Raw genomic sequence first — 16,686 nt, forward strand, 5'->3', positions numbered from 1 at the left:
GCCGCAAATGCTAATGAAAATGTTTGCTTATCAGCTTTTTTTTCTTTTGCTTTTTTTTTAACGTTTACGAGTTCCTTTCATTATGTTGGTGTTTGTTTTGATGACTGGCTTTCTCGCCTAGATACCTCAGAGTAATGAAATTGGCATGTTTATATGATTGATTAATGTACTCGATGAGTAGTGTATGTCGTGTGCTAATACAATGGTATAAGGGGAGATGTATGAAATTTCCTTTTGATAGAATCAAAACCTAAGCCATTTCAATGACTTTACGAGTTTCACTCTCAATGTCATATGAGTATACTTCCTTTATCCACGATGGTGTGGGGAAAAAGCCTGTGGACGCAGCCGGTTAGTTAACGTTCTAAGGGCTTCGAAAGGCACATTGCACTCACTCATGAGAAAAAGCACAAAATACATAAACCACTCCTGAAAAAGAGAGAGATCACGCTTCTGGTTCTGAAACCGCCGCGTCTCATCAACAATCTTCTTCACACGAGGCATCCGTATATCCATAAACTTCTTGCCTGCCCACGATATGGCCGTCTTTCGAGCTTGAATTATATTCTCCTCAGCCGGCTGCTTGCTGAGACTGTGTGCCAGCAGCATGGAGAAACACTCCACGTCCTCCATGGCCTGGGACACCCCCTGGCCCGAAGTAGGTGGGAGAGCATGGGCTGCATCTCCGATCAGCACGACCCCGTGTCTCTCCCACGTTGGCAGTGATGGTACGGTCCATACAGGGTACATGTTCTGTATATCTGCCGAGGCCAGTATTTTCTGGACAACGGGACTCTTCCATGAGGCATGTCTTGTTTTCACATCCTGCAGTACTTTAGCTTTGTCTACGGATTTGGTATCGGGGCATTCTTTGGCTTCGTAGGTAGACCACCACATGACGGAGTTTCCTGGCTTGAGTACGCCTTGGGGTATATGGCGGTTTGGCTCGTCCTTGTCGCTGGTTGTATAGCAGTAGCCGAAGAAGCCGTTTCCGCCGAAGACCAGGTTCATGGTTCCCGGCTCCATTAGGTGGTGAAGTTCGGTGGCTGGAAAGAAACCGCCGACGCCAACGACTCCCCTGGTGACATTGTCAGTGTTGGTATTGATAGACAGTGTTAGACATGGTTTATATCGGCCCCTTGGAAGCTTATGGTATGCAGTCGTAAAAAAGAATTACTCACTCGTAGTGCGGTGGGTAGAGGTCCTCTTTATCCTCGGGAAATAACGCAGGCTTGGTGACGCTCTTCAGGCCATCGGCCCCCAAAACAAGATCAGCCTCTGCGTCCGGGCTGCCGTCGGCAAACTTGATGATGTTGCGTCCGTCCAGCTTCGCAACAACGGCGGCTATGCGCTTGTTGACCACGATCTCGTCCGGAACACGATCTCGAAAGCAGCGCCACAAGGCATGGCGACTCAGCGAGACAGAGTTGATCTTGGGTTCCGAGCCAGAGGCTTCCGTCCTCATGAGATTCCATCCATGGCTGGATTTCATCTGCTGGTATGCGTATGGGTATCCTGTCTCGACGATGGTACGGTATATACCCTCATCCAGCCGTTTGACGCAGGCTAAGCCATTTGGGCAGATGGCGAGCCCAGCGCCAACAACGAAACTCGCAGAGTGTATCTCTCCATCAGCGTAGTTCTGTGAAGACGATGCAGAGGTTTCGTATGCTTCGTAGAGGGTGTATTCATGCTCTTCTCCAGGGGGGAGCCTCTTCTTCAAGGCAAGATAGGCCGCACAGCCACTGATACCGGCACCAACTATTGCTATCTTCATCGTGTAGATGTTGACGTAGAAGTATATTCTATCAAAACATCCAACTCCAGAGCTCTCTCGGTATCTTATATCTGAAGCGCCAGCCACAGTTGAAATGTTGCTGCCTTTTGGTACGCGAGAAGGGCTGAAGTCTTCGTCCTCTTCAGGGTTAGCGCAAGAGGCTAAATAGCTTTTCTGCTCTCACGATGAGAACGACAAGGTCGAGATACGCCGTACGTCGACACGAAGCATCGTCTCGTCTTCCTTGCTACACGGCTTCAGGAACCAAGTCCCGGCACAGGCCTGAGAATGTTAGTGAGTTGGCCCTTTCATCGGATATTGTATGACCTTGGCTGCCATATATCACTCTGTGTGCCACTAAGTACTGAGTACATACATAGGTGGACGAGAGAGACCTACACAGCCGTGCGTGAGAGTCCATCTTGGCTATCGATGGCTTGATATCATAGACTGCTACGATGGCACTGACAGGCCGGTCCATATATCTGCTTCGAGGCCTTCGTCGACATATGTAGTAGTATGCAGCTAATGTATACACGAAACATCGCTGACCGTGATATTCCCTGCATGCATGCATCCCATCCTCCACCACGGTTGACTTTATATTACTTCGCTCTTACATATAAAACGATACTTAATGCGCGGCATCTCTTCGTGTCTTTTATGTGGAGAATCCGATCTCGCTGCTAGCAATTGCCATTCCTGGACTAGCAGGCGACGGTCCAGTCACATGCCGAACTTGAACCGACTTTCTTCCTTTCTTCCTTTCTGTCGACGTCGACGTCAAGGTCGACACCACAGCATGACGGCGTTACTGTGTGGACGGAGGCAGAGACGCTCGAGGATGCACATAGAAGGGAGAGAGGTGCGACTCGTGCGAGACATCACTGCGACAGGGGTTTGGCAGTGTCTGGGAAGAACGTCAGTGCATCGCACAGCATATGACTTCGACTATTACATACTTAGGATGCCAGCTGCGGAGGCATAATCCTTCTCAGCCAGGATGGTTGGCTGCCAGAGTAGAATATCGAATTTCGCCCTGGTCTGGCTTGAACGGTGCCGTGATCCGAGCAAGGGTCGAAACAAGAGCTCGAAAGAGGCCGAACATCTTCGTATTGCGGAAAGGCTAAGCAATTCGATTTTGCCTTGATCCACCAATAAGACACGGAGGCTCGGCCGGAGGTTTCGCCGTCGAGATGAGAGTTGCAAGGCCCGCCACCATGATGTTATAACGGCCTTCTTGTTCGGCCTTTCAAACTTGACCGACAAATCGATGGGCTGGGGGGTGGATGGGTGATCGGGGCCGCTTTCCGCCTTCGTTGGGGCTCTTTCGCCCCTTTCGCCAGCCAGGTGTTTCGGCACCCTCACCAATCCAGAACTAGTCGATGACTATTTAACTCCACGAGGCGTGATGCACATCTACAAGGGTGGAGCTTGGTCGTACAGGGTGGCATGCAGCTTCCACGTCAAGCTTGCCTGTGACCACTTGACATTTTTTCTCACGTCCGATCCATGAGCACTTTATTTTCCTGCAAGACGAGGGGACACAGACATGCCGTCATCCCGCCAAACTACTCCGTACAAAATATACATACGTAGCCTCAGAAGGGCAACTCAAACTGCGATTCACGTCTTTTGGGTTCCTGTTCCAACCCTGGATGGAATTCAAAACAAGATAGCTTCTCTTTATTTTGGCAGATTCCGACTCGCGGGAACTCGGCAGCACCAGATCCATTTATACGGAGAATATAAAATTACTCCATAAATACGCTTCATCATGAGAAAGGGGCCAATAGTCATCTTGGCCGACACTTGCTCTCGCCCGGCCGACTGGAATCTGCCGTGTCAGACCTCCAAAAGAAAAGGACACCCCCCAAGCTCGGCCCAGGAACATACCTGGTCTGCAATAGCTCTTTCGCTTCTATAGGCCGCGCTTCCCGGTCCACCTCAAGCATCATACATGCATAGTACACGGATATATGTCTGTGAGTGATATATTCGTCGGGGTAACCCCTTCGCTGAATCGTTCTAATCTCCACATTAGAAAAACCAGCTACCCCACCGTCCAAGTACATTATTTCCCCAAACTCGACTATGTCTCCCAGGGGGGGAGGGTCTGGGGAAGAAGTATAAGTACGGTCTCGCCCCTTACTGGCCAATGATGCCTTCATTTTCCTTCTAGTATTAGTCCGAGAAACCCTAAGGGTTATCTATGATGGTGTACTGACAATAGAGGCCTCCATATATTAGAAAGCTCCATCCCACTTGCACCCCACGCTTGTTCTTCCTCTTCTTACTTTTCTTGTCTTCCCTTTTTTTCTACCAAGCATCTCTCTGTGCCCTTCGTCATATTATACCTAAGTTTGCTCGTATCTACTCCGCCCATTCTTGTTGTTTCCTTATATTATTGCTGCATGCGCCTAGAGGACAGTCAGATATTGTAACCGCGGTTCACCCTCTTGTCCGCAGTACTTACATGCAATAACACATAAGTTGCCGCCATGGTCTCATCCCCCGAATCTCTTGACAACTCGTCTAAGAATAAACGGAAATCCAACGTTGCCGGCCTACAAACCTCCTCCCGTCCAGTCAAGAGAAGAGCTTCAAAGGCCTGCTGTTGCTGTCGAGCCCGCAAAGTCCGTTGTGATGTGGTTGAGAATGGCTCTCCATGTACCAATTGTCGCTTAGATGATGTCGATTGTGTCGTTGCAGAGAGTAAACGGAAGAAGTCAGTAGCCTTCACCAAGTCATTAATTCCACACATAACCAGTAAACCCGGAATGCCAGGCTAAGAATTATACAGGAAACACCATGTTGAGGCCCCAGCGGAAGCTTCAAGAGATTCATCGATAGACCATTCATTTATATTTGCCAATAAGGCCGATTCTAACAACCCGTTCCCATCCATCTCCGATCAATGGCCATCTGTGCTTCCAGGAAGATACCCAGAGAATGAGCACCATGTACCGCATCTGATATGTGAGCCATCTCCTGCTCTTCTACTTGAAGGTCTAAAAACAGCTGCTAACAACCTCCTTGAAAGATCAAACACAGAGAAGACAGCGCGTGCAGGAAGAAGAAAGACGAAGACGACTATCGAGCAGCACAGCTATCAATTCTCCATTCCTCTACAGTATTCCCTCTCAAGCTGCTGCTACCCCTACCATGTCTAGCAGCTTTGGACAAATACAGTCACCGCCGCCTCGACCTTCTTCTAGAACAACTCTTCCGGACTACATCCGGCCCCTTCCCGGTAAATTCATGGCAGAGGATATCGACTATCTGGATCGAAAAGGGGCCTTGACTATTCCTAGTGACTCTCTTCGAAACGAGCTGCTTAAGAGTTATATTCAGTATGTGCATGCATACATGCCTTTACTTGACTTGGATGATTTCCTGCGTGTTATAGTACGCAACGATGCATCGGGGGGGTTGAGTCTTTTGCTGTTCCAGGCCGTCATGTTTGCCGGAACCGCATTCATAGGCATTAGGCACTTGCAAGCTGCTGGATTTGAGTCGCGGAAGGCCGCTCGCAAAGCATTCTTTCAAAGGGCTAGGGTATGTATAACATGTGCCGATTTGCTGAGGACTAAGATGTAAAATACTGACTTGTCTAGCTTCTCTATGACTTTGATTACGAGTCTGATCGGATATCTCTGGTCCAATCGTTACTCTTAATGACACATTGGTATGAAATGCCAGATGACCAGAAAGATACATGGCATTGGATGGGCGTCAGCTTATCCCTAGCTCATACCATCGGCCTTCACAGAGACCCAACATCTTCAAACATGAATCCAAAGCGGCAGAAGCTCTGGAAGAGGATATGGTGGAGCACATATACCCGAGACCGGCTCATTGCTCTGGGTATGAGAAGGCCTACGAGAATCAGAGATGAAGACTGTGATGTTCCCCTGTTGACGGTGGATGATTTTGAAATTGCACCGTTCTCCGCCGAGGTTCTTCAGGTCATTGGGGATTGCGAACTAACGCATAATTGCGAATATCAAAAGGACCTTGCGATGATGTTCATTGAGAAGACGAAATTATGTCTTTGTATCAGCCACGTCCTATCAGCACAGTACTCCGTTCTTGGCCATAGGTTGGGCGGCACAACTGAAACCACTATGATGCTAGTGCCGAAGAAGACCGCAACAGAAGCTTGCGAGGTCAGGGCTTGTGATATTGCGTTGGACAGTTGGAAGTCCGGGCTACCAGATGCGGCGGTTTACCGCCCTGCGACCTCATGGAACCTTACCCAGGGAGAGGAGGTGCTTCAGCTTCATCGTAATCTGCTTCAGATGATATATCTAACTACGCTGAGCGCTCTGCATCGACCGCAGGTTCTACCTGCTAATTCCCTTCCTACGGTGGAAGCAGAATTGCAATCATATTCTCGAGCAAAAGTCAGACATGCGGCGGTGGAAATCACAAAGGTTGCCCAGGAGCTGCACAGTCTCGATTTAACCCGTTATCTACCAACAAGCGGTGTCACCGTTCTTCTTCCAGCCGTCATTATACATTTACTCGATATAAAATCGAGCGATTCGAACATACGGTCCGCCAGCCTTGGACGATTCTACCAATGCATGCAGATTCTACAGCGCTTGCGTGAAATCTACGCATCCGCGGATTTTGCAACCTCGTTCCTCGAAGCTGCCATGCGAAAGGCAGGCGTTCACATATCGATGGACCTAGTAGATCAGGAGAAACAGCAGAAAGCTAAACCAGAACCACCGGCAAACACCCTCACACCTCCACCGGACGCCAGTCCAGAATGCTTCATAGACCCAGCGTTATCTGATCTTGGTAACTTCGAACAACCCATTGATACCAATGCCGTGGGCATCGTTGTTTCAACCCCACCGCATTCCACAAGTAGCGAGAACGGAAGCCTTCAAAATATAAACCAGGATACAACTATAGAAAATATTTTGAATGCCGGTACGGATCCTGTGGAACCTAGCCTGGCCGAATTCATGACTCTTGCGCACGAAGTAGATATCACCCAGAGCGATCTGGATGCATTGATCAACTTTGAAGAAAACGCTGTTACGGACTTTTTTACGACAGACGATGTAGGCAACATTGATCTGTCACTACCTGAGATTGGAAATGATTTTATCAAGGGAGAGTTTGATGATAATGATAAAAAATTAGACGAGCTCAAGGAAGTGGAGAATACAGATTTGACAATGGATATAGACAGACAGACTTGGCTTCATGAACCTTAGACTTTAGAAGATAAGAAATGAGGATTATGTACATAAAACACCTTAGCAAATGTCTTTAAAATTGTCCTTATTCTCCTTAACCGTAGGCATCTGGATAAAGGGTTTACCACGCCCTTATTTCTATGCGTATTTCTAATCCGAATGATGCTAAATATTTAGCATCATAGAAAGGGCAAGAGTATTCCTTACTACTATGCACCAAGCTGCCGTTGACTTTAGAGGATACCATGAAGTTTTATAAAGAACATATTTTTTGGATTTTTCTTCCTAGCTGTAAAGAAAGCTAAGGGCAGTACAAACGATGCTAGTTGACAGAGGGAAATTCCAATGCCCTAAACTTGAGCTTAAAAGCTGAACAAGATAAAGTCATCAAACGGGACTATATCAAAAAAGAAATGAGAGTAAAAGGCAGCTTATAGCTGTGAATGTAGCTTGCGATCATGAATGGCTTGACAGGTTAGAACGCAAGCATCTAGCTTACGCACCTACTTACCGCGCAACTCCATGGCTGCGGCGGTAGAAACTTCTTCCAGGTTCTCATCTGAGAATTTGAGGTCTCTCATGATATCAGTTGTGTCTTTAATCTTCATCCAGATAACAGGAGCAGCAATGATCAAAGAACCGGCAAGAAGAACCCAGTTAGAGATGAACATAGTGTGGTAAGAGACAGCTTGGCCATCAATACTATATAGGCAAATGTATTAGTCTTTATTTTAAACGTAGGTAGGGAAGCGAGATGCATACCGCCATGCGATAGCTGCACCAGCGGACTGAATGCTCTTGTAGAAACCAGCGAAGTTGGCAAGTTTGCGAGAGTTATTAGTTAGGGCACCCATGAACCTATTCAGGGGTTAATATTGTTAGTATGGAGAGAAATGCTTTAACATATAGGAGCAGACAAGGACGTACCAGTAAGCACAGGTCTGGAAGGCAGCATCGTAAAATCCGTAGAACATGTAAAGGAACATTGGGCCAACGTAGCCGCGGTCTCTCCAGTCCATGCGGTTAGTCTCAGTGATGTCAAAACGGTCGTATGATCTCTGGAATACCCATCCGCCACCCCAGATAGCCATGGTAAGAGCAAAGAGCCAGGCCAAGACGTAACGAGCACGGATAGATCTGCGTATACGGTAAAAATCAAGGAAGTATCCAAAGACAAAGGCACCGCCCATCTGAGAGAGCCAGTAGAGGACGTTGTTGAGGGCACGGGTACGAATGTTGAACTTGGCCAAGTTGACTTCGTTGAATTGGTAGGTGGTGAACCAGTTGCTGGCGAAGAACATAGGGAAGAAGGCAACAATGTACCAGTCGTACTTGAGGACGGTGACAAGGCCGAGAAGTTCAGATTTCCAGGATGGGTTCTTCATGAGGATCACACGGGTGCCATCGGAACGTTTGATGTCTCTGGCGTTGACGAGAGCAAAGCTAAGAACAAACCCGGCAAACATGAGGACTATGAACAGGATGTAAGTGCTGTCTTGGACGGAGTTTGACTTGCTGTGAAGGTTGTTGGCAAGGGGCACCTTTTCAGTAGTTAGCTTTAGCTGTCACTTTATGTTAGAAAAGGGAGCATCAACTCACCAGAGAACCGATGACTCCACCCAAGTTGAAGATAGCCCAGAACCAGGAGATGAATCGTCCCTTGGAGTATTCATCAGGGTAGCTCATCATGATGGCTCCCTGAGCAGTCCAGAGACAGGCAGCACAAACACCAAGCAGAGCACCAGAGAAGATGAGGAAACCGGCATTTTTGTTATAGTTGTAGGACAAGATAGAGGTAACGTAGAGAAAGTAACCGAATCCACCAAAGGAGAGGGTGTAACGAAGTCCAAGACGGTTGGCAATAGAGCCAGCAAAGAAAGCAACAGCCGCAAAAGCGCTGTAGAGAGCGACGTTGGCCTTGTCAACATCACGCGGGTCAACAAGTCCTCCAGCACCAAGGCCATTGACTGCATTGAACATGCCAGGGCAAAGGAAGCAGACAAGAGAGACCAGAATAAGCTGGGCTGTAGGAGAGGCAAACCAGGGGATACGGAAGTGGCCGATTTTGGGGGACTTGTACATCCATGCTGGCCCAGTGTGCTGGTAGGTGCCTGGAGGGATGGCAGCATCCGGACCAGAGGCCACAGATGCCATCTTTTGTAGGTGGTTGTTGAGGCGTTCTAATAGTCACAAAATTAGCACCAGTGTGAATCCGGACTATCTGATATCAGGGTATACTCTGTTTACCTTGGCTAGAGAAGCAGTAGAGTCGTGATAGATCTATTTGATAGAAGAGAACGAGTAATAGACAAGAGCAAGAGGGAGAAAGATCGTTAAGCAGGAGAAGAACAAGGCAGAGAAGAGTTTGTAGGAAGTGAAAAAGAGGTAAACGAGGAGGTTAGTATTTGTAGGAAATAAGAGAGAAGAAAAAGGGGAGTAAGCGAGGAAGTGAGAGGTTCTGATATAGGGTCAGTCGTAGCAGCAGCGGTAGATACCGCAATAAAGAAGACAGACTGTGCATTTTCTATAGCTTCTTTACCTCACTTTGAGCACAGAAGGACAGGACACTGCTGTTGGTGCCATCCCTATGGCAGCAACACAGGCGGAAAGGTGAGATATCCTATGATCTGGCTAATACTATTCTATCATGTTCCATAGTCTGTTATATATAATATAGATGGGGGCATTCTTTTCTTTGATAGAGTGATGGAATTAGATATTCACTATCTCACTCAAATCACCACTGTAAACTTTGCCAGCCACATCTAGAGGATATTATAGCTTCAGACTACACATATCTATAGAGTATATAGATAGGCGTGTGTATAGGGGGAAAGAGAGCCTCCTACCCGCGCGCCTAGGTCGGCAGTAAGCGAGCTCCCCTGGCTTAGTTCCCGCGGCTATCTGGGGTATAAAAGCTTGCTTCACTCTGAAGGGCCGACTTCATCCTCGGCATGTTTGGTTTCCACGACTTTGTTCTTGGTATCTCAAGCCAGCAGTTAAGTTCTGCTACTCCAACTTCTGTTACGCCAGAGTGTCACCCACGAAGTTCGCTACATGAAGATCATCCATATAGCCATGGATGCTCGTATATACGTTGTCGTCCGCCTCTTGGGTTGCAAGAAGGTGATATCTCTTCATCCCGCCCTCGCTTCTTCTTCTGCAACGTCGAAAAGTCCTTTTTCCTTCTTTGGTTACATCCAAAGTCATGTGCCTGCTTAGTAAGTAATAATGTAACGTCGTCTTATCGTATATTTCGGTATTTAACCATACGGTCATGAAACCGTCTTTTTCACTGTATCGCTCGTATCGCCCTGTATTAACTCCAGCTAAACGCCGAAAATAAGGTTTTCATGTCGCATTTATGACTTCATCGCTTTTACTTCTGCTACTTTATACAAAATGCGACTGCGACTTCAAGGTCATTCAGCAGATGAAACGGAAGATGGAAGATGGATGGTACAAAACCTAGAAATGGCAAGGCATCTGCCTCGAGATGAACCGCTTATTGGAGGGGATCCGGGGGGCCAATAATGGTCTCCCCGGAGAACCCAGAGCCAGACCTACGATGGATGAGAGATATAACCCCCGTGTATCCGGCCACGGCATCAAGAGCTCTGTCGTAGTTCGTAGGTCCTACGGCTACCACCGAAACATCTTGACTTGTACCTACCTTGCTGGCTGCCCTCTTCATTAAAGATTGTACTTCCTGTCCAGCAAATATGCCCTCCGTGACCAGAGAAGCCCTCGCTCCCCGCGTCACCAAGTTTACAAACTGCCGTATCCCCTGCGGGCAGAAGCTGATCGAACAGGATATCTGGGTTGATTCTGTCTCTGGCAAGATACTTCAGGCCCAGCATGCCTTTTATGAAGACAAGGTGTGTCCGGACCAGGTCGTAGACCTGGGTGGACGAATTCTAGCGCCTGGCTTTATAGATGTGCAGATAAACGGAGCAAACGGTTTTGATTTCTCGGTCCCCCAACCTACCAAGAAGATGTTCGACGAAGGGCTAAGGGAGGCTGCCCAGGCGTTGGTCAAGATGGGAGTGACATCCTACTTGCCCACCGTCACCAGCCAGAGTAAAGAAGTCTACCCAAAGGTGGGTTATCTTCCCTTGGTCTATCTGAATGACAGAAACATTGACTGAACGGCCAACAGGTGCTCCAATCTCTAGGTCCATCAGGGCATCTCCGTCGTGCCGAAGACGGCGCAGAGTCTCTTGGCGCCCATGTTGAAGGCCCATTCCTCAGTCCAGGCAAGAATGGCATACACAGCCCTGAAGTCCTCATCGCTGCAAATGACATCAACGACCTCATAGAATGCTACGGGCTAGAAAACTTCTGCAAAGACACAGCCTCACCAGGCCCCATGCCTATCAAAATGATAACCGCCGCTCCGGAAGTAGGCAACATGCTCTCCCTCATCCCCGCAATCCAGTCACAGAACATCCTCTACTCAATCGGCCACTCAGACGCCACGTATGAAGAGGCCATGGCCGCAGTCGAAAAGGGTGCAAGCATGATCACGCACCTGTTCAACGCCATGAGACCCTTCTACCATCGTCACCCAGGTATCTTCGGTCTATTGGGCCAGTGCGAAAAGCGTCGTCCGTTCTACGGTATTATTGCCGATGGGATCCATTTGCACCCAACCAGCATCCAGATAGCGTACAACGCTCATCCGTCAGGCATGATTCTGGTTACAGATGCGATGAAGCTATGCGGTATGCCTGATGGGATTTATGAATGGACCAACGGAGACCGTATCGTGAAGAAGGGCGCAATGCTTACCCTAGAGGGATCGGATCGGTTGGCTGGAAGCTCTGCTACCTTGATAGAGTGTGTGAATAACTTCCGCCTGTGGGCTGGAGCCAAGACAGTGGAGGCGATTGCGGCTGTTACCGAGACTCCGGCCAGGATGCTGGGTATCCTGGATAAGAAGGGGGTCTTGGTTCCCGGTGCGGATGCGGACCTGGTGGTTTTGGGGGAAGACAGGCCTGCAAATGGAGAAATGGGCACTTTGACTGTCGACCAGGTCTGGAAGTTTGGTGTCAAAGTGTTTGATAAGGAGAAGGTTTGATTTTACAACTAATGTATCTGATGATGTTGCTTTGCATTAAACCCCCTATAAAGGCATGCTAAATAGCTGTAGTTTACATTCATGATATTTGTTTATGAGGTTATGATAATAGACGAAAATAGTGTACATTAAACAGTTAGTTAGATATGTGAATGAAAATGTCGTGTTTACCTGATCGTTTCCATTGTAGGAATGCCATGGTATCTATATTGGAATCTTCAGATCTCAAAACTTTTATTGGTATATTTGCCGAGATATGAAAAAGTGGACATGAAATTCGTTATTGCTTCTATATATGAGGTACTAGCTCGATCCCGAAACTGGGAGAAATGCTAAACAAAACAATGACAGCTTGGATGGTATATGTAAGTCGACCAAAAACACACGCAAACCCTTTTTTTAATCATCCAAATTCGTAAACGGTTTTAAGTCTTAATTGGTTATAGACGAGAGGAGGAAGGGCGCCATCCAGCTTCTTCAGCGATCAGCTCGGCGGCACGCTCTCCGACACCCAGGACTGTAAGCATGGGGTTGATGCTGGGCATGTCAGGGAAGACACCAGCGTCCGCAATCCTGACATTCTTCAGCCCACGGATCTTGAGAGTCGGGTCGACGACGGCCATGGGGTCGTTCTGAACGTCACCCATCTTGGTGGTACCGGCGGGATGGTAGACGGTATGGTGTACCGCTCTGCCGTATGCGCTCAGATCCTCGTCGGTAGTGATGGCCGGGCCCGGAGCGACTTCACGCTTGATCCAGCTCTTGAATGGCTCTTGCTCGGCAATCTTACGGGATGCTTTGAGGCCTGCGACAATGGTGGCGGCGTCGTAACCTTCTGGATCAGTGAAGTAGCGGAAGTCCAGGGCAGGTTTGACGGTTGGGTCGGCGGAGGTGAGGTAGAGTCTGCCTCGGGAGCGAGGACGGGGGATGTTTGGAGTCACGCAGAAAGCGTTGACGGGGACATCGTAGCCGAGACGGCTTGTGTTGATACCGAACGGGATCTGATAGCAATGCATCATAATGTCGGCGCTGTCACCGTCGAATCCGGCTGCGTTGATTGGTTCCCGGCGGAGGAAGACGCCAGCGTCTGAGTCCATGGTTGTTTGGTTTGGTGGGACGGGCCGGTTAAGCTCCCACATGATTATGGACTCTGGGTGGTCGATCAAGTTCTCTCCAACACCGGGTAGGTCTTTAACCACCGGAATGGAGAGGGAGGACAGTTGCTCGCGTGGTCCAAGGCCAGAGAGCAGGAGGAGACGGGGGGTGTCGACTGCGCCAGCGCAGAGGATGGTCTCCCGTCTGGGGCGGAGGGTCAATTTGGTGCCTGACTGAAGTGTGACGTTCACGCCGGTGACTGTATCCCCAGAGACATTGACCTTTGACACCCAGGCGTGGGTCAAGACGGTGAGATTGGGCTTCTTCTCCGCTCCGCTGAAGACGGGGTGGATGTAGGCAACACTTGCGCTGCTTCGTCGTCCATCATCTGGGTTGTAAGAGACCGAGAAGAAGCCGGTTCCCTTGGTCATTTTGCCCTCTGAACGGATGACTTTGTTAAAGTCGGGGATGATGGGGACATCGAGAGAGGTTGAGCAGGCCTGCACCCAATCCTTGCAGAGCTGGTTGCGGTGCCTGGCGTGGATGGGTTGCACGGTGTTACGGAGGTTATCGATCACTCGAGTGAAAGTGTCGAAGTTCCAGCCTTTGCAGCCTTTACTCTCCCATACTTTGCAGTCATACTCAAATGGACGGAAAGATATCAAGGTGTTGTGGCTCGAGCAGCCTCCAAGCACCTTTGCACGGGAATGGCGAATATGGCTGTTTCCTATACACACCGCTGCATCAGCTTCTGTCTTCTTGAACGGTTAATCTTGGGGGAATCAACGAACCCATGGGCTGTTCGGTGGTGCCGTAGTCATAGTCGAATTCACCGCCGAGCAAGCTCAGCCAGTCCTTCAGCTTCAAAACCCGGTCATCCATGTAGTCGCTAGGCCCAGCCTCGATCAGCAGGATCTTCTTTTTAGGCAGATACTCTGCCAGCCTGCTAGCGATCACACAGCCAGCGGTACCACCGCCCACAATGACATAGTCGTAGCTGTCGACATCTCCTGGCGCAATTTGAGTGACTGGACTGGCCATTGTAGCGTCTAGGCAAAAGATTGAATAGACGAGAGAACGTTGTATATCCGTGAAATTCGAGCGAGTATCCCAATGAGCGCGAGCAAAGCCCTTTGCGACAGTTATCAAAACTTGATGTTGGAGCAAGGGGAGGTCCCTCCCTATATATAGCTATCCCGCCATCCACATCAAAGGATGAACCCGAGAGAAAAACAGTTTGCCGAGAAGCGAACTCTGGATGACTTTCATCTTTGCTCCATCGACCTGTCCCGCCGGCACCAATCACGGCCATCTTGCATCCCCCACAGGCGGCGAGTTGGAGATATAATCCTGGCCACCGGAGTAACTGTACATGCTTCCGCGTATCAGCTAGCTTACTATGTGGGAGAGCTGCGCCAGGCGGGCTTTCAGTGCGCAAATCATGGCGTCGAGCTGGATCAAACGGCGCTTCGTATGGCCAGCAATCGTCCAGAGAGACGCTGGGGGGTTGACAGCATCCAGCACAGGGGTTGATAGATATTGACCGCACAACAACCATCCCTATATATCATTCCACTTGTGTACCAACGGCGGACTCCGTCAAGGTCCCTTTTTCCCTTTTTTTTTTCCCTTTTTCATCTTTCAAACTTTTATTCTTCCTCCACTTGATCCATTTGGATGTAAGAATCGCTAGATCTGCCCGTACCCATCGATGGGCTGACCACAGCTAACACGACCTTCGGAGATGGGCCTCTTTTTTTTTGCTTCTTTTCTTCTTCCTGGCCAAGACGAAAAGGAAGCTGGTCGCATGCAAAGTGACATCACTCTGAGGGGCTTTTTGAAGCTGTTTTCGTTGTGATAATTGCTTGTCCGGTCGACGTTGTAAGTGTTGTAGTTGGACGAAGATGAAGATGTCGCTGCAGCGTCTTTACTATGGCGGCCAACCGCAGGCCAGCACCTCGAACAAGACCTTCGAGACGGTCAACCCAGCGACTGAAGAAGTGCTGGCAGAGGTGAGCGTCGCCTCGAACGAAGATGTCGACCAGGCCGTCAAGGCAGCGCAGACGGCGTTTCCATCATGGTCGAAGACGCCTCCTGTCGCCCGCGCGCGCATCCTGTTGAAGGCGGTTCAGCTGCTGCGAGAGAGGAACGACGAGATTGCCAGAGTCGAGACGGCAGACACGGGCAAGCCTTTCTCAGAGACGAGTACGGTCGATGTCACTACGGGAGCAGACGTGCTGGAGTACTTTGCCGGCATGGTCGCCGGTGGCGGACTCAACGGCGAGACGGTGCAGCTACGAGACGATGCCTGGGTCTACACGAAGAAAGCTCCGTTGGGAGTGTGTGCTGGCATCGGTGCCTGGAACTATCCCATCCAGATGTACGTCTCTTTTGTTCTTGGTGTTGTTACTATAGCTACTAATAGGTTGGTAGTGCGCTGTGGAAGTCAGCTCCGTGTCTGGCGGCTGGCAACACGATGGTGTACAAGCCTAGCGAGTTCACTCCGCTGCACGGCGAGATTCTGGCAGACCTGTACACCAGAGCTGGTCTCCCGGCCGGCGTGTTCAATGTCGTTCATGGCGCCGGAGACGTAGGCGCCTATCTCACCGCACACCCGGCGATCGCAAAGGTCTCGTTCACCGGCCAGGTCGCAACCGGTAAGAAGGTCGCTGGCTCTGCGGCCGGAAACATGAAATACGTGACCATGGAGCTGGGAGGCAAGAGTCCCTTTATTGTCCTGCCAGATGCAGAACTAGACGGCGCCGTCGACGGCGCCATCCTGGCCAACTTCTTCAGCACCGGCCAGGTCTGCACCAACGGGACTCGAGTCTTCGTTCCGTCGAGCATGAAGTCCGATTTCGAAAGCCTGCTGGTGAAGAAGATGCAGTACATTCGGGCCGGCGACGTGATGGATCCAACGACCAACTTCGGCCCGCTCGTGTCTGCGGTCCATTACAAAAAGGTGACAGACTACATCAGACATGGAATCGAACAGGATAAAGCCAAGCTGCTGTACGGCGGCCTCGAGAAGCCGCGGTCTATTTCCTCTACCTCCTTCGACAAGGGATACTGGATCACACCCACCATCTTTACCGACTGTAGGGACGAGATGAAGATAGTGCAGGAAGAGATCTTCGGGCCGGTAATGTCGATTCTGTACTACGAGACCGTCGACGAGGTGGTCAGACGGGCCAACGAGACTCCCCTCGGCCTAGCGGCTGGTGTCTTTACGCAGAACATCAACCTTGCCCATCGAGTCATCGACCAGCTCGATGCCGGGATCACCTGGATCAACTCGTGGGGAGAGTCGCCGGCAGAGATGAGCGTTGGCGGATGGAAGCAGAGCGGCGTTGGCGTTGAGAACGGCCGGCGAGGGATCGAGGCTTGGGTCAGGACGAAGAGCACCCTGGTCGACATGAGCGGTGTGGTAGCGACCAGCTTTACCAAGTTGTAGCTTTACACTTGACTCGGACGAGACTTATAAAGAGCTACTTCACCGCATGTGATAGTCGTTCGTG

General features: G+C 49.8%; 7 protein-coding genes across 7 annotated transcripts; 3 read left to right on the plus strand and 4 right to left on the minus strand.

Moving 5' to 3' along the window:
- Positions 1 to 571: 571 nt before the first annotated feature.
- MCYG_04592 (FAD binding domain-containing protein) lies at positions 572 to 2,258 on the minus strand (the record flags this gene model as incomplete). Its single annotated transcript, XM_002846809.1, has 5 exons — positions 572 to 592; positions 646 to 1,078; positions 1,182 to 1,901; positions 1,962 to 2,059; positions 2,154 to 2,258. The coding sequence occupies 5 exons, from the start codon at positions 2,256 to 2,258 to the stop codon at positions 572 to 574; spliced, it is 1,377 nt and encodes a 458-aa protein (XP_002846855.1).
- A 403-nt stretch (positions 2,259 to 2,661) lies between these two features.
- Positions 2,662 to 3,512, minus strand: MCYG_04593 (uncharacterized protein; the record flags this gene model as incomplete). Its single annotated transcript, XM_002846810.1, has 3 exons — positions 2,662 to 2,687; positions 2,740 to 3,155; positions 3,373 to 3,512. The coding sequence occupies 3 exons, from the start codon at positions 3,510 to 3,512 to the stop codon at positions 2,662 to 2,664; spliced, it is 582 nt and encodes a 193-aa protein (XP_002846856.1).
- A 766-nt stretch (positions 3,513 to 4,278) lies between these two features.
- Positions 4,279 to 7,011, plus strand: MCYG_04594 (FarB; the record flags this gene model as incomplete). The annotated part of the gene is made up of 4 exons (XM_002846811.1): positions 4,279 to 4,505; positions 4,581 to 4,756; positions 4,821 to 5,335; positions 5,395 to 7,011. 4 exons carry the CDS (start codon positions 4,279 to 4,281, stop codon positions 7,009 to 7,011), a joined length of 2,535 nt encoding a protein of 844 aa, XP_002846857.1.
- A 344-nt stretch (positions 7,012 to 7,355) lies between these two features.
- On the minus strand, positions 7,356 to 9,147 carry MCYG_04595 (DUF895 domain-containing protein; the record flags this gene model as incomplete). Its single annotated transcript, XM_002846812.1, has 5 exons — positions 7,356 to 7,390; positions 7,505 to 7,695; positions 7,756 to 7,851; positions 7,921 to 8,555; positions 8,593 to 9,147. 5 exons carry the CDS (start codon positions 9,145 to 9,147, stop codon positions 7,356 to 7,358), a joined length of 1,512 nt encoding a protein of 503 aa, XP_002846858.1.
- Positions 9,148 to 10,715: 1,568 nt separating this feature from the next.
- Positions 10,716 to 12,073, plus strand: MCYG_04596 (N-acetylglucosamine-6-phosphate deacetylase; the record flags this gene model as incomplete). Its single annotated transcript, XM_002846813.1, has 2 exons — positions 10,716 to 11,093; positions 11,153 to 12,073. The coding sequence occupies 2 exons, from the start codon at positions 10,716 to 10,718 to the stop codon at positions 12,071 to 12,073; spliced, it is 1,299 nt and encodes a 432-aa protein (XP_002846859.1).
- A 440-nt stretch (positions 12,074 to 12,513) lies between these two features.
- On the minus strand, positions 12,514 to 14,209 carry MCYG_04597 (choline dehydrogenase; the record flags this gene model as incomplete). Its single annotated transcript, XM_002846814.1, has 2 exons — positions 12,514 to 13,895; positions 13,960 to 14,209. The coding sequence occupies 2 exons, from the start codon at positions 14,207 to 14,209 to the stop codon at positions 12,514 to 12,516; spliced, it is 1,632 nt and encodes a 543-aa protein (XP_002846860.1).
- An 863-nt stretch (positions 14,210 to 15,072) lies between these two features.
- Positions 15,073 to 16,622, plus strand: MCYG_04598 (betaine aldehyde dehydrogenase; the record flags this gene model as incomplete). The annotated part of the gene is made up of 2 exons (XM_002846815.1): positions 15,073 to 15,548; positions 15,602 to 16,622. 2 exons carry the CDS (start codon positions 15,073 to 15,075, stop codon positions 16,620 to 16,622), a joined length of 1,497 nt encoding a protein of 498 aa, XP_002846861.1.
- Between the last annotated feature and the right edge of the window lie 64 nt (positions 16,623 to 16,686).

Source organism: Microsporum canis, genomic scaffold (assembly GCF_000151145.1).
Source record: "Microsporum canis CBS 113480 supercont1.4 genomic scaffold, whole genome shotgun sequence".
In the NCBI taxonomy this organism is placed as follows: Eukaryota; Fungi; Ascomycota; class Eurotiomycetes; order Onygenales; family Arthrodermataceae; genus Microsporum; species Microsporum canis.